Source organism: Pseudopipra pipra, chromosome 5, assembly GCF_036250125.1.
Source record: "Pseudopipra pipra isolate bDixPip1 chromosome 5, bDixPip1.hap1, whole genome shotgun sequence".
Lineage (NCBI taxonomy): Eukaryota > Metazoa > Chordata > Aves > Passeriformes > Pipridae > Pseudopipra > Pseudopipra pipra.
Genome location: NC_087553.1, coordinates 53,557,600 through 53,575,062, shown reverse-complemented (window position 1 = coordinate 53,575,062; position 17,463 = coordinate 53,557,600). Strand labels below are relative to the sequence as shown.

The following is a 17,463-nucleotide window of genomic DNA, read 5'->3' as shown; positions in this document are numbered from 1 at the left end:
ACTGCAGTATCATGTTAGCCCCCAAATCTATTGCTTAAGGATCAAATTTGCATGCAAAATGGATGGGACTTACTTTTGTCACCTGTGTATGCACAGTTCTCCTGGCTTATCTTGTACTGTCAATTGTTCTTGTTACTACAGTCACCCCTAGTAGTCTGGCTTACAGGATTTACCTTCATCATTCACGCTTCTTTTTGAGTCCAGATTTTTTACAGTAATCAAAAGTGGGTTTAGTTTCCTGCTCACAGATAAAAGAACCACTGTGATCTCATCTAATTACAATTAAATGGATGAAAGTAATATTTTTTAAAATATCTTTGCAGTAGGTATATTTTTTCTTATTGTTTAGCCAAAAAAACCCTTTAGGAGTGAAAAAAAAAGGAGAAAATATAAGCAGATACACTTGTGAGCTAAATTTACCAAGGGAGGCGAATTAAAATCCTACTCTTCATTGTTTTTTTTTCAAAGCTTTATTCACTTCAGTTGTTCTTAAACTGTGGTTTGTGGAGAAATACTAAAAAGGAAGTCAGTTTGTTTTTGGTTAAAAGTTTGTTCGTAAGTAATGTGGTAATCTGAGAGTAAACAATCTAGTTTTGTTTCAACAAGTTTTAAGACTGTTTTTATAAGGTAGAATATGGAAAGTATACCCACCAACTGTGCATGTTGAAAGAATAAAACAGTGAAGAAAATCCAAAGTTCAGTGTGTGATGATGAGGCACACAATGATTAGAGCATATACAGAAATTGGATGGAGGTCCTGTGGTTTGTGTTGCCATGGTATTGGGGAGGAACAGGAAGCAGGGTAGAAACCACATGGTCTTGTTCTTCTATTTGTTGTCCAGAAATGTTTTGTACAAACCCAGTTCACAGTTTTGGTCTCTGCAGTATAAGAAAGATATTAAGCTATTAGAGAGTGTCCAAAGGAGAGCAACGAAGATGGCGAAGGGCCTTGAGGGGAAGCCGTGTGAGGAGTGGGTGAGGTCACTTGGTCTGTTCAGCCTGGAGGAGATCGAGGGGAGACCTCATTGCAGTTACAACTTCCTTGTGAGGGGAGGAGGAGGGGCAGACACTGATCTCTTCTCCGTGGTCACCAGTGACAGGACCTGAGGGAGTGGCCTGAAGTTGTGACAGGGGAGGTTTAGGTTGGATATTAGAAAGAGGTTCTTCCCCCAGAGGGTGATTGGGTACTGGAACAGGCTCCTAGTGGAAGGAAGTAGTCATAGTACAAAGCCTGACAGAGTTCAAGAATTGTTTAGATGATACTCTCAGTCACATGGTGTGACTCTTGGGGAACAAACACTAGCTTGTTAAAGGGAAGAGGTAGGATTTCTAATGTATCTCGGAGGAGGAAAAATAGGGAAAAGTGCAGTTAAAGAGCTAAATTTTATGTTATCAATATGGAAAAGAAAAGGAACATGTAGAAGTTTGGTTTATTGCTTCCCTCAAAATTTTTATTTTTGTCCCAGAAATTTGATTTCAGATTGAATTGATGAACAAATTGCCTTATATTAAACAACCTTACTATAACAGTATGCTTTGGGCTAAGGTAAGTGGATTTAAGTGATCCAGTTATGTGTGCTCAGATCCAGACGTGCATATCTTCTGATACCTGTTTGTGAGTTCTTGTACAATTTTCACTGTGGTTCTATATTTTTCCTTTATCACAACTTGTTTTAACAAACCTCACAATTTCTTTTGTGTATGGTCTCTAACATCCTGTTCTGATGGTGAAGTGCCCAGTGCCTAACATGTGTCAAGACTGCTGCTGCCTAATCTAGTCACGGGGTGTAGAAACAGCTCAGTGTTTGGCAGGCACAAAAATGTGTGCCAGAGGAATTTGCTTCCTGGCATGAAGGAATTCTCCGTGACTATTTTGATCATGCATGAGACTTGTGAAATGCTGAAGTCATGTCAGTTTCTGAAGTGATTATAATTTGCCCCTTAGATATTTTTGATTTCTGGGATAGCATCCTCCATGCAAAAGATAGCTTAACAATTCCATATTTAAGTGGATACACTCTGAACATTTTCTCTCTCTCCTGCTTCTTGCTGGAATCTGCAATGGGTAGATTTGTTGCAGATTTCAAACCTGTCAACACCCGAACGTGTGACACCAGCTCTCAATACATGTGAAAGAACTAAGCTGAGAGACATGATAATATGTAACAGGGGAAGAAGATGGAAGTTCTGCAGGATACATTCTGTGCAGTGGAGAAAACTTTCTATAAACTCCATTTTGAAGTTGCACAACTCTCTTATCAGCCTGTGTAGGACAGGAGTTTGGACTTCATGACTCTCCCTTGCACTAGAGGAAACAGTCTATGCTTTTACTGCAGAGAGTTTTATGAGCTGCTTAAATCCCAAACCCAAGAGTATTAAAAATATGTGTAACTCCCAAGTTCAAGTGAAGGAAGTTCATGTTTTGAAAATTCCCCCTGCTGTTAGAGAGCTGCGTCACCCAGCAGCCTGGCTGAATCTGGATAACAGCAACCCAACCGGGAAGTGCAGCTGTGCACACGCTCGGACTTTTCTTTTGTGGCTGGCCAGTTCCGTGTGCACTCGCCTGGAGCCATGGCACAACTCTACTCTACTGCTCCAGCCCCACTGCTGTGCACCCTTGCTATGCTGTTCAAAATGTCTCTGTCAGTGGACCATGTGCCGATGCTGCTTTGGTCAACTCAGAGGTAAGAAATCTAATAGAATGTATTCCCGCTTATGCTATTGCTCTGTGTGTGTGCGCGCAGAATTATATATTGTGTAGCATCGATTCTGGTAAATGAGCTCATGGCAATAAAATTTTCCAATAAATAAATCTGCCTTTTGGCCATCAAACAACCCAATAGATCATTTTACCCATTTTTTATTTATAATTTTAGTGTTCTGAACCAGGCAGAAAGAAGTAAATAAAATCCATAGTCTAAAAATCTGAAGTAGATGTGCTTTATTCACCCTAAGGCATCCTTGAGATGTCTGTCTCATGACTGTTGGAGACATCGTGACTCAAAGTCACACCATAAGGCAGTGTCACAAAAAGGAGCTGACCAAAAACTGTGTAGGCAACCTTAGTCCTTGCATTTCCTAACTCCTGAACCCTGACTTTTCACTTCAATGTTCTTTAATACAGGTTTTTAAATACACTGCTGAACGTATATGTACCGGTTGTTAGAAACAACTGCAGAGTCTTGACAGATCCAAAGAGACACATGAAATTCAGGGGTTTGTGTATAATTTATGAAATAAGACTGAACCTGTCTTAAAAGAACCAGATATAGAACCCTCTTTTTCCAACCAGGAATTTTATTCATGCAGACTTTAAGGATTTTGTGTGATTTCTAGGGATTTCCAGAAATATGGCAACTTGGGCAAGTTCAGGTCAATACTGGATATGTAAAGTTGTCAGAAGACTATGGGCCACTTATTTACTGCCTTTGACATATGTATACTCATCTATTATGCATTTCCAAAACCTGAAACTCTGTTCTCTATGGGGACCACTGCATATAGAAATCTAAAAATTTTGAAAAAGTTTGATTTGGTAGCTTTGACTTTTTTTTTTCCTGAAGAAAATAAATGGATATCTCAAAATCAAGGGGTTTTTTGATATTCAAAATACTTAGTGATTCACCCCTATATAAGATGGGCATATGTACGAGTAATAAACCTTTGTATTTAAAAACCAAGTAAGTATTGGAAAGAGCTGTTCTTAGCATAAAAGTGATCCTAAGCATCTAAGAAAAGATCAGTGCTTCCTTTGTCCTACTTTCCAGTTTATATAAGCAACACACCTATTGTCAATATAAACAAAAAGTCTTATCAGTTAATCTCTCATGGTCATAAAAGCAGACTTTCCATCAAGATGCAATTATGGGCTTGTTCTACTGCAGATTGTTCTGGTTTATACAAATCTAGAGTAAGAAAATCAGGATAGTGGACTGGTTAAGCCAGTTTCATGTTTTCAGAAATAGAAAATTTTCTGGAAGAAATCTTCCTCCTGACACGACATTTGCATTTTGAAAGGAGAAGTTCTTGTGGAGCTGAAATTAGTTCTAGTGAAGGTCAATGAAGCAACTGAAAAGAAGGTTTATATATTTATTTATTTCTAAAATAAATTAACTCTAACAGCAACTTTTGTTTGCTAACCCTTGACTCTGTGCTTTACATCTTGGTACTTTGCAGTGATGCAAGGTTTACAGTGCATGATCTACAGGCCCACGAAATCTGGAAACCACTATTAAGAATTTTAGGAAAGTTAACTACAGAAGTGCAGCAATTATCAGTGGATTTCTATTTACTTTGTAGGAACATGTCCCACCAGTTTAAAAGCTTAGTGCTTCATTGATCAATAGAAGTTAAGATTCACTGATCTATTCCATCACCCTTTGCCACGTTATCTGTTAGGATTTGATATTGAATAGTTGAAGAATACTACATTTTGTTCTTATTTAGAAATAGTCAGAGTTTTTAAAGCCATATCCCAGCTGTATTATGAAATGTAACACTTCAAAGTCTGTCTTATGCATTATTATTGTACTATAATCATGTTATTAAAGATAATGTTAGGGATGAAACCTGCAGCTGACAAACACATGTAGTGCACAAAGCATAAGGGAAGTGTGATATCAGTCCTTACAGAGACATTAGTAAATCAAATACCTCTTTCCTCTATAAAGAAAAATGAAGATCTCTACTTGGAGAAAAGTGATTTTTAAAAAACAACAATCTTTCTCCATTCAACTTGGGAATAACTCAGTAGGTCACAATGTTGTACTTTTCACAAAGAAATACTAATATATCACTGGATATTCTCCAAATAACTTTGGCATGAAAAATTTTCCTTTATCTAACATTGGCCTTTAAACTAATATTCCCCGGTTGCTTTTCAAAGCAGGAGAGATTGAGAAATTCTTATTGCATATGATAGACAGAAGAAATTCGATTTAGCCATTTTGAACCAATATTCAAAAGAATTTCTCTCCCTCCATAGATAAGAGGAGGAGTTTGAGGAAATAAATTCATTAAAATTAGGTCTTGCAATTGCGCCCTCATGTGTTTGTTTTGGGAATGATTTTTGCCTATAGTAATTGAAAATATATTACTGCCTTCATTTATGCTATGCTTATATAGAAAAATTAATGCTTTGTTTTAAGTTTCCTTAAACTTATGTGCAGGAAAGCACATACATTAGCAAAGATGCTTGTCATTGTGAGCCTCCACGGCTGAGGACCCCTGGATGGTTCTGTGGTGGTGAGTCTGATGCACCTGCCATGTGGGTGACTGCACAAGGCTGTTGTATATTGGGACATAAAATTTTGTGTGAGCAATCAATAATAGCAATCGATATGTGTGTTGGCCAACTGCCCGTTTCACCCCATGTCGTTGCTTACTGATCTCTTGCTGATCGCTTGAGGTGAAGAGTTCAAAGAGATGGACTGGTTGATTGCATTCAGTAAGGCACACCATCAGTGTATCCACAATCCGTGGCAGTCACATATCTCCGTTTCACCCTGCAATTCACAGTAAATCAGCCAGGAAAACATACTGACTGGGCAACAAAAACGGTGAAGAGGCTGGAGCACAAGTCTTACGAAGACTGGCTGACAGAGCTGGGGTTGTTTATTCTGGAGAAAAGGGGGCTGATGAGAGACCTTATTGCTCTCTACAACTACCTGAAAGGAGGTTGTAGGCAGGTGGAGGTTGGTCTCTTTTCCCAACTAGCAAAGTGGCAAAAGGATTGTGAGCTTTTCTTGGTGTCTTGAACCATTCCGTTCAGAAGAGCTTCTGCTGGTGGAAAGGTGGCTTTTCTGAGCAGCTTCTGCAGAATGGTTCCTTCATCATGACAACCTTAGGAGAGAACATGTTTACAATAACACTGAAGAGACATTTCTACATAACAAAAGCTTTTATTAAAAAGTACTAGTTTATGACAACTTATGGTCTAGTCTGAGTTCTACTCCTCTTGACCAGCAACATACCTGCTGGCAAGTGTTTTGTGAGTTCAGATTGCCTCTGAGAATTCTCTCTGAAGGTTTTCAACATGTTCTTCTTCATTTCACTTAGCAACTAACTTTTTTTGGAAAGATGCAACTGTGCTGTTGCACACAAGAGAAAGACATTACCCTGTTGGATGAAATTCATTCCTGCTTTAACACAATCAGTTAGATACAGGAATAAATGGGCAAGTTATTTTTCTGTTGAGTAGAATGAAAGTAAACTGAACTGTAAACTTAATCTAAAAATGAGTATATCGTTATCTACTGCTGCATATTTAAAGAAAGAAGAGGTATCATCATTGGTAGGAAATTTTACAGAAAAAAAATTATTCTTTTGCAGATCACAGTGGAATCCAGACACTGATATTCATGAAGGGCATGTTGTCTCAGCACAGGAGCTGACAGTACTCTTGCAATCTCTTTTTACCCAGAACTCCAGAAACCTCGTCTTGTTTCTGCAAGATAGGGTATGTGACATCAATTCCTTTCTCTCACCAATGCTGAGTACAAGTCTACCTAAATGAAATGCCATGGCTCCTTCTCACCAACCTACTTTCTTTGTTTTTCAGCTTAGTGTAGATGATTTCACATACCTCAGTGAATCCTATGGCAACAAGAATCCGTTTCAAAATGTTCAGGCAAGCATTTATCTCTTTTATTTCTTTATATGCAGTATTTAAAATTAAAAGAAAAAAACAAGTGAGAAAGATGCAAACAGACAATAATTGGGAAAATGGTACTGAATTGCAGAAGTTTTTCTATTTAAATTATTTATTGAGATTTTTGCAGTTTAAGCAGATATATTAAAGGAAATCAACTGAGTTTAAAGATGTGTGCTTTGTAGCTCTTTTATTTCTAAAGTTTCCAGAATTCATCATAACTGACAAAATTGTTCTTAAACATGCTGCAATTTTCTATTGAAAAAAACAATATAAACTTCAAGACTGAGACCCCAGAATTCTATTTTGAAGCCACAGGAGGAAAAGAAGTTATAGGAATCAATTGTTTATTCCTTTCAGAATTTAATACCTATTTTATTTTCATAGCAATTGAAGCTCATGCAGGGAATTAACTGTTTCATATTTGAATTAAGATATCAATAAATACTATAATAAATACAATGCTACTTGATTAATTTTAAATAAACTGCAGGCACAGAATTTAAAATGGAGTGCTCCTGAGTCAGTCAGCAACTTCAACTTCTGTCCTCACTGAGAAGGTTTACAGATTTTGGGCACAGCATCTATGATTGTACTCATATGACAGTTTATCAAAGTGTAATTAGACAAAATGTTCACACATGGAAGTGATAAAGATATTCCTGGAGGCAGTGCAGGATGAACAGAGCTAATGTAAATGATATCAGAGCACACAAAGAAGTGTAAATTCCCAAGCATTACACAGCAAGCACTATGTGTAATTAAATACATAAATATTCACACATTACCTATCTCTACATCTATATTAAGAATCTCACATCTTCCTTGCATGGCTGAAACTGGAGATCTTTATCTCTTTGCCACATAACAGCATTTTAGCACTGATGCTGGAACAAAAAACAACTATTCAGAGTACATACATGGGTTTTCTGAGGAATGAATGGGAGTCATAATCAGTTGCAATGTAAGGATCAGTGGTTGTGTCTGCAGGCAGATGCACTGGTACTTCTCTGGTATGCCTTATTTTCTCTGGGTTTAACATCTCTGCAAGGCTGTGTCAGAAGCAAATTTTTGTTGCTGTCTGACTGCAAAACTGGTTTAATTTCAGCAGCTGTGTGAAATGCATTGCAATGCGTGGCATTGCAAGTTCCTAATGATGTGGTGGTCTTATTTAAGTAGGCCTTGGATGTTTAAGAGAAGGGGTATCAAAGTATATAAAACTTCCTTCTTTTGCCTCGTAATCAGGACTCCATCAGTACTGTAGAGATTAGAGGCTCTAAAGGCTAGAGGTGAGTCCAGAGACTAACAGTTTAGAAATCAGGCAGTATGCTGGGTGGATTGGAGACTTACTGAGGGCTGGTGAGGAGGTCCCCAGATAAACAAAAGGTCATGTTGAAGTAAATCTTTGGTCTGTCTCTGGCAGAGCAAAGATTTAAACTCAAATTTTTAACAGTCTGAATAAATGTTAGCCAATGTTTGCTTTCTAACCTTGCCTCTGTCCCCTCTCTGTCTTGGAGCTAAGAAATTTTTTCTCATTCTTTAAAATGGTAAAGTTTTTTTTCAACAAATTGCTCACCTTAACTCCAGCACTTCCTAGATTTGTTCTGTTGGACTTTGCAATCTTGATGCTTTTCTAGCATAGTCTGGGGGAGGTGAGGTGCTGTAACATGAGTGAAAGAAAATGAGATTTATAAATTGCATATTTCTTTTTCACATAGGTGCCCATACAGAGAGTTTTGTCAGTATCTATTGCATAGAGTTTAGTTTTTATTGCATAGGGTTTAGTTTTTAGGTCCAGAAAAGGATCTTTATAATCATCCAGTTCCATATTGGATGTAACATAATTTACAAAAATTTGCTCAGTTGCTATCGTATTAATTGGACTTCATTTGAGATACTTTGGCTAAGAAATCCATTCTTAATCTTGCTATGAAAAATTGTTATAATATTCACACAACACAGGACAAAGTGAAGGTTGAGTTTGAATTTTCTCATTGGGGAAATTAGAATCTTTGATGCTGCATAATCACAATTTTTTTTACCTTCACAGTCTATATTATACAAGTGATCTGTTAAGCTACAACAAAAGTTCCATGTCTCTCAAGTATTCTCCTTTCAAACTACAAAATTTATTCATAAACCTAAATTTATTCATAAACCTAAACTGGAGATTTCGCTTAGAATGTATATGTGTATGTAGCAGCATGTGTACTACAATAAGAAAGTGTTATTTGTAAAAGAGATATAAGCCTGTAAACCTCAGAGACATTTTCAGATATTAGATTTGTTCAGCTACATTAGCAGCTGTTTTGAGTTTTTGGTATCAGTGGGTTTGTATGCTATAAGAGAATTCTATTTCCAGTTAATACAAAAGGAATCTTACAGGTAGATCATTTCTCTTGAACTTCCAAACAACTTTTAAATTAAATAATAAAATACAAAGATTAGCATTTGGGGAATTTCTTTGTCAAGCAGTCACCTACCCTACAAACTGTTTTTCTTTAATATTAGCTTTGGTTTTCCCTAGACAATGCTCAGCTCCTTAGAACTGCAATGTATGGTAACAAACTCCAATTAGTGGCCAGCTGTGCAACAGCATAATTATGATTGTAAGTAATTGCCATTCGTGGTCCTATAACTCCATCTTATCCTCACTCAGTGGTCATAGACTGAGGAGTACTATTTAGTCACATGTGATACAGAGGTCCTAGTATAGTTTTGATTTTCTTTATTTCATTTCTTTTAGTTTTATTACATTATTTTTTGACAGGGAAACATGCAGAACTGCATAATAATCAACATAAAATTCATCATAGATTTATTCAGTGACATGATATTTGGTTCTCTAGCCTGTTCTAAAACACTACTAATATTTTATTTTTCCAATTCGGATCACTATCAGCCTCTGAATTTCCATTTTCAAAGGGCTGTTGTAGCTCTCAAGGTTTCATTATTGAAGGGTAACAGTTCTGTTACCTACTATTGTGTAGATAAAATTAGGTTTGTTTTCTTCTCACCCTGCGCTCCGCTAAAATCAATTTACGTTGAATCTTATGAATCATTCTGTTGCCCAAGAGGTTGTACCATAAGTTGCTTCTGTAATTCATCAGTCAGCCCTTACCTTGAATAATTCAGCATAATGAGTAGATTTCATTAGCTCAATATTTATATCATTTTACCAGATAGTTTATGAATGTATGGAACAGAACAGACTCGAGTGCAGCAACATATATTTTTTCTACCCCTTGCTTGCTGTATCTTTACTTATCCTTTACCTACATTCCTGTGAAGACTGCCTCTCTCTCACCAAAGCAGCTTCATTTCTTTAGCAGTCATTGCCTTTTGTGGATCCAAGTGGACGGTACCAGGTAGAGCTTCCTAGTGTGCATGACTATTGACTCCTTTGGAGATTTTCAGCAGAATTGTGAGGCAAAACTTTTCGCAAAAGCCATGTCAAGCTTTTCCCCAGTATAATCCTTCCTTGTTGTTATAGTCTGTATTTAATTCTTTGGAATACTTCCTCCCTTTCTTGGACTTCAGGTTTTCTTCTCTCTAGTTCTTTGGATTGTTCTGTAACCCTTGGAAAAAAAAAAATCTCGTGTCATGTTTCCCACTATACAGCATAATAGTATGGAGGTTTGTTCAACAGTACTTCCTGTATTTGCAATACACTTTATTAGCAGAAGAACATCAGATCAGTTTTCATTAAAATCATAATGTGTAGCTTTATGCATACATTTGAAGGATACACCTATAGTGTAAGAGTTTATAAGATAGATAGTAATTGGAAAGTTAAAATTAAACAATTATAACTTTCTTTGCAGTTATCACTGTGTGTAGAAACAGATGTCCTTCATAATCTGTTTAAATAGATTTTTCTTTTTTACAGATAACCCATTGGCCAATGCTGTAGAACATAAATACAATACTTTAACATTTTAAATGGCATACAGTTAAAAAAAAATAATCAAATTATTTCTTTTACATGGAAGAGCCTGCCTGCTTCAAACATAGGTTTCCAGATATTTCTGCAGCTCAAACAGGAATCTTTTCCCCAACTAATATTTTTTATTATAGCACTGTCTATCAACTTTGATGCCAAATGAACTAATTCAGAACCATGAGTAGGCCTACATGATCTTTTACAGGCAAATGCATAAGTTTTTAACAAAGATTTTAACAATAAGTTTTTAGTGATAGACCTAAATTTACTCCATTCAAGCTTCAAATGGCTTAGGTGTAATATCAATGCAGTTATAACACTGAAGTAAGGACAAGTAAGTCTGGGCACAGATTTATCCTAATGCAGCTACTTCAGGATGGCTAGAAATGTGGACAGTCATCCCAAACCTACCTTCAAAAAACTCTGACCAGTGGTACATGGCATCCAAGAATGAGGTTTCTTGTCTATTTCACCAGGGAGATTGCTGGAAGGGACACTAAAGAAAGTAAACGTGCTCATAATCAGAGTGAGCTGCCCATAAACAGGTTATAGATAGTGCATTTAGTGCAGGAAATTCTGCTGTCAATCTAACAGTTCAATAGGAGGTTTTCTTCCCTTTCCCTTTCCCTTTCCCTTTCCTTTTCCCTTTCCCTTTCCGTTTCCCTTTCCTTTTCCCCCCTCTCTCTCTCTCCCTCTCCGTCTCCCCCTCCCTCTCCCGTTCCTAGCTACTGTGTGGTTGTACCTCTTTTCTTTAACTTGATGAAAAATCAGGTGTTTCTCAATAGTCCTCTTCATTCTCCACCCTCTTTTGGAGTTAGCATATTTTGAACAAGCGTAGTAACTGAAATCCTAAAATGTGTAAAGCAACATAGAGGTATTGAAGAGAAAAGTGCACTGTTGCCAAATGTCAAGATGGACTAACAAGATGTGTGTGATTAGAATGACTGAGGCTAAGGAATTGATATCCAGCTGTTTCTACTCTTCAGATGGAAAACAGCTGAATACCAATGGCTGGATGCTAAGACAGGTGGCAGTGTAGGATTGGTTAGGAGCAGAGGCACAATTCAGATATTACTCAGTAATGATGCATTTTATATCTTATTCTACAATATATGAGTAATCTACTTAATATATATCCTTGGAAAAAGTGACTGCTGTCATTCTGGCTGCTACTATGGGACAAGGGATTAAAATATTGAAAATAAAACAAAATCATTGAAATGCTCAGAATTTCAGCTCTAAATTCATCTGTAAACAAAACAAAATTTATCTTTTCCTTCCAGGTGGTGCTAAAATTGCTACTCAAAGACCTGTGAACAAGATCAGTGCTTTCTACTCTATTTCAGTTTCTGCAGTTTTTTATTTATCAGTCTGCCAAGTCAGACAATACTGCATAATCCTTCCTTATAAGCATCTATAGAAATGTGAAAATAACTAGCCCTTGCCTAGGAAGGAAAACATGAACAATTAGAAAGAACCAAAGCAGGTCAAAAAAGTGGTAGGCAGCCAGAGACAAAAAGGAAAAAAGAACAGTAGGAGGAAAGTGTTAGCAACACTTTAACACTTGCATCAGAGGGAGAGAAAGAGTCTGTAACAACCTGAATATCTGAATGTTGGATTAAGTGACAGACTTAGTCTAGACTTAAATGTAGAAAATGGGAAAGCAATGTTAACAAGTTGTAATTAATTTCTCCAAGTCAAGTCTGTTTTTCTTGTGACAGTAGTTAGTGAGTGACCTCTTCCTGACCCATGAGCCTTTTGTTTTATTTTCTCTTCCTTGTATAGTTGAAGAGAGCAGTGACAAAGCTGGCATCAGGCCAGAGTCAACCTACCACAACATTAAAGTTGGGGTACATTAATTTTGATAATTTTCAAAGTCTTCATCTTGTATTTCGTTTCCCCAAATATTTAATTTTATTATCAAGAAAAAATCTTTGGAAAGATGTTTTTTGACTATGAGGGTTTAAAATTTAAAGAATGAGAATGTTTTTCAATTCATTTCACTCAAGTATTTTTATCAGAAACTCAGTTATGAGAATTGTAAATAAGCTGATGGATACCCTGATGCTTTATCATCTGAACCAATTCAGCCTGAGCTTTATAAACAAACAAAGCTACTTTTCTACTTCAAGTAGAAAGTACGTGACATAAGCTTTGTTTGTTTTTGTGTCTGGAGGCTCTGTACATCCTGAAATATGTAGCTTTTGTTAATTAGCAGTTACAAATTAGACACTTGTCTGTACCATGTGCTGTACCACCAGGATGTACAAAGTGTTTATGATGCAAAATATGACTCTTTACTGAAGCTGCTGGAACTGGAGGTGTTTGACATTGTTCCTTGTCACTCACAAGGGCATCTAGTTAGAGGGTTGTGTGAGCTTTGGTTTTGGCAGTGCTCATCTCCAGTACACTCTTAGCTTGAGAACTTCTACATCATCTGTCTCTCCTCTTACACCACACGTGTGGAAAGGACAAGTAAGAAGATGGTGTAACTGAGCGCTTTAAGCTTGCTGCAAGAATGTTCAGGAATAAGAGCAGCACAAGTGTCTCTCCACTGCCCCTTTCCAGAAGCAGGCTGCAGCCAGCATCAGGCTGGTGAGAATTCACATGTTTATCATGGTGGTTCCTCACCTTGAATATTAAATTAAGGATACTTAAAAAAAAAAAAAAAAGAAGGTTTGTGTGTAATTATTAAGCAACTAAATATTAAGCAAGTAAATAAACTGTTCATAAATTTATTACAGGAAATTCTTCAGTCTTCTCCTTCATCTTTAGTTTTGCCAGCTGTTGACTCTGAGGCTACCAGGTATCTTCTGAGCTTTCTTCAGGAGTCAGGAGATTGGAAGTTAACAAATGTAACTGATCTCGATGTGTCTCAGCTGGAAGTGAATGCATCCGAAGGAAACTTACTGGTGGTTCAACTACAACCACTTGTCAGGTAGGAGCTTATCACAAACAGAACTGACCCAAATGTGTGCATGAATTTTAGAGCTTTTGCAAACATCGGTTGTATTCAGGAAATTCAAAAAACAGAATAGAAGCTTACAGGGCTCTTACAAGGGTGAATTCAGTGTTTTTCAAAGCCCCCTGATGAGCTTACCAGGTATAATAGATGAATTACGTTGAGCAAGGCAGTCGGGCATGTCTATTTTGTCTGACTCATTATATGAGAACAAAGGGACAGCTGATAAAACTAAATGGCAACACACTTTTAGCAGAAGGGCTCAATTATTTTACTCAACACATGATTAACCTGCAGAATTAATTGCTAGAAGGCATACCAGGGGTCAAAAAAACCTGGCAGAATAAATAAGCAAGCAACTAATCATACAGACAAACCTGAAGCTAATATGAATAAAGAGACTGATTTTCATCACTCTGGAAGGAAGAGGTGGGCTATAATTCTTCATGTTTCCAGCCCTATGAGGACTGTGATTTAACAGAGGTAGAGTGAGACTGTTCCTTCAGGTGAATGTATATTTAGAAAATATAAGTTATAGTTGCTCAGCTGCTCCTGCTCTTTCTTCTTCCCAGCCTTTTACTTGGGCATTTGGACATCATGACATGCATGTCAATGTAAGGTGCGTATATCTGTGTCTGAAAGAAGTGCAATTCTAGCTGTCACATAACTGCACAAAAAGAGGCCTGATACTTGTCTTAAGGAGCTCATGTACTAATGGTAGACAAGGGGCCAATGCCAAATGAAAAGAAAGCTGCCCAAAGATTGATCGAAATAACATCAGTAGCCTAGGAAGTTTGAGGGGTTTAAGGAATCAGCTGAAGATATGGTCCTTGTACTTTTAGTGGCTTTGCAGAAGAAAAGGGTCATTAGGAGGAGGTGAGAGAATGATAGAGGGACTGACACTGACAGTAATGCTTTTACTAGTCAGTATCTTCATACGTTTGTGGTTCTCATTGTTTTTCCTAGAAAAAATTTTTAATTATTTTTCTTCCACTCTTTCTGTAGTGGTTTAAAAGAGATTTCCACCCTAGAAGCAATTGCTGAAAATGGTAAGTAATATGACCAAGATAAGCAACATTTCATCATTTAAGTCTCTGTTGTCACTGGAGCTGATTGTGTAGTCTAGTTCTTGGTCTTTGCTTTTTACTATTTAAAGATTTTACTCCCTCCCATCTGTAGTACTTATAAGCAGACGATTATCATAGTGTTGAAATACTGACTGTCTGATTCAAAATCCACCAAACTGGATACGGCTCTGTGACCTGAAATGTAGTGATAATTCATCTCTGCTTCAGGCATGGGTCTTTGTTCGTGCTCCAAGTATGAACCCTGTGTCTCCATGCAGCTTGGACTGCCTCCTTGTTTCTCACCTTGTACACTGGGGGCTGAAGGTTCCAGGCTCATCCAGCCATTCCAAGGCCTTGATCTCAACAGAGGGTGTCTACATGAATAGGAAATGTTTTTCTAATCTTTGTAAAACAATTCATTGCCTTTGATATCAAAGTCTTTTATTGGGATTGTGGTTATTAAGGACTACTTGTTAGAGTTGAATCTTTCCATATGACACTATAAAAAAACCTTTTTCTTCCCTAACGTCTGGTTGAAAAAGAGGTGCCATACACCAAATAGGCACTGAGAGGCATCTCATTTTTTTGCAGGGCTTTCACTTACAACTCTAGATTAGGGATTGAGTTATAAGGTCTGCAAATCACTGACGTGGTAGTTTTGGGGGTATACAGTGTAGTGTAGTGGGCTAATAATTAAACAGTTTTATTAGTGCCAATGACTGTTTCTGTTCAGAGCTGGGGGTGTAAAATCAGAAGGAGTTTTGAAATTAAGAAAAAAGTACCTTAGTACTGAAATCATTAGTGAGTCCTTTTCTATGTTTTTGCAGTACTCCAAAATGAATGGGTTTTATACTCAAGTGGTTGAATTTCCATCTCTGAATGGCAGAGGAGTTATTTTGTTCTCTTTTCTTGTCCCCAGAGCATTAAGCCTTGGCTTAATGTTGGCCTTGGCTAAACATTGGCTTTTTCTTTATGGGACAGCTGCACAGACTGTAGAATAAGCTTCCCAAACCATAGAATCATAGAATATGCTGAGTTGGAAGGGACCCACAAGGATCATTGAGTCCAGCTGCCGGCCCTGCACAGGACAGCCCCATGTGCCTGAAAGCATTGTCCAAACTCTTCTTGAACTCTGTCAGGCTTGGTGCTGTGACCAACTTTCCTGGGGAGCCTGTTCAAGTACCCAACCACCCTCTGGGTGAAAAACCTTTTCCTGATATCCAAACTAAACCTTCCCTGGTTCAGTTTCATGCCATTTCCTCCAGTCCTGTCACTGGTCACAAGAGTGAAGAGATCAGTGCCTGCCCCTCCACTTCTCCTCGTGAGGATGTTGAAGATTGCAGTCTCATCTTCTCCAGGCTGAACAAACCAAGTGCCCTCAGCCACTTCTCAAGCGGCTTCCGCTCAAGGCCCTTCACCATCTTCATTGCCCTCTTTTGGACACTCTCTAATAGCTTAATGTCTAGCTTAACTGCACACAATATTCAAGGTGAGGGCACCTCAGTGCAGAGCAGAGCAGGACAATCACCTCTCTCAACTAGCTGGCAATGCTTTGCCTGATGCACTCAGGACACAGCTGGCCCTTTTGGAGGCCAGGGCACACTGTCTACTCAGGCCACTGTTGTCTCAGGCCACTTTGTTTTGGAAAAGCAAAGTTAATGGGTGACCTGTGGGAGGACAGAAGATCAGGCTATGCCAATTCTTGGGTTAGTGTCAGCTAGCTGTTAATTGGGAAAAAGATGTGTGGATCAGGGAAGATGTGCCACTTTGCATGGCCAAGTGCAAAATCTGCACTACTGCTCTCATGTAGGCATATAATTTAGGGCCTTTAAAGTATGGTGGACAACCTGGGCCCTTTTCCTTGGAGAATTTGAAAATACTTCATGAGCAAGGTAGAGTTCTGATCACAGACAAAAATCTATATCAACTCTGTTCACAAAAGCTTCTCTGAATGAAGGAATTGCCCCTAGAATCTTCCCAAAGGCAAGAGTTATAGATGCTACTGGTAACTATAGTTACGTGTAGCTCCTTTCTGAAGTGAAATGCAAATAACATGTTATTTCAGAAAGCTATTGATTTCTTTAATGAAAGAAAAAACCAAAGTCAATCTATGCATTTTTATAAGTATTATTTTTTTCTTCTGCAAATTTTAGCTGAGACTGATGAGAATTTCCAAAATCTATGAATCTGATGAAAATTTCCAAAATTTATGAATCTATGTTATGTAATGCCTTAGATCTCCATAACCAATATAATTACAGTAGTAGTAGTTAAGCAGTTGTTTTTCTGACTAATAAGTATATTTCTTATAGGAGATCCTTTTAACAATAATTTTTAGAAGGAAAATTTAAATAGCTATGACTCTTGACTGGTATGAGGCAATCAGTTTGGTTAAAACCTGCAGAAAAACCAATGCATTTGCATTCTTACAGAAGCTAAACATTTTACTCAGCCAGGAGACCATAATTAGGGTAAATAGAAGAGATTAAAGAGGATAATAATAAAAGCTCCATTTCCAGTACATGAAAATAAAACACAATTTCTGTAAAATATAACCTCAAAACCTGAGAAATCTGTGTGTCCAGGCTATAAAATATCCATTCACGAGTCTGGTACATGGATGAGAAGTGGGAAGGCACTGAAACAGTAAATGTGAGTCTGCTTGCTTGTTTCTCTAGCAGTCCAAATAACAAGACTAATAATGTTCATGATTCACAACTATTATGCTCCTTATTATAAGCAGATGTTAATATTTCTGCATAGATCTTGAAAATACTTATCTGTTTTAAGTATTTGTTGCAACTGCCTGTGGTTTCAGAACTGAAGGAGGATCTTCTGTAGA

At 37.6% G+C, this 17,463-nt stretch overlaps 1 protein-coding gene across 1 annotated transcript in view; it reads left to right on the top strand.

Annotated features, from left to right (window-relative positions):
* The first annotated feature begins 1,076 nt into the window (after window positions 1-1,076).
* The window catches only part of ATP6AP1 (ATPase H+ transporting accessory protein 1), a 47,401-nt gene continuing 31,014 nt past the window's right edge, over window positions 1,077-17,463 (top strand). The window contains exons 1-5 of the mRNA XM_064656143.1: window positions 1,077-2,684; window positions 6,331-6,457; window positions 6,560-6,628; window positions 13,337-13,530; window positions 14,560-14,603. Of these exons, the coding sequence (XP_064512213.1) occupies window positions 2,572-2,684; window positions 6,331-6,457; window positions 6,560-6,628; window positions 13,337-13,530; window positions 14,560-14,603 (547 nt within the window). The 5' untranslated portion in view covers window positions 1,077-2,571. The remainder of the gene's footprint in view (window positions 2,685-6,330; window positions 6,458-6,559; window positions 6,629-13,336; window positions 13,531-14,559; window positions 14,604-17,463) is intronic.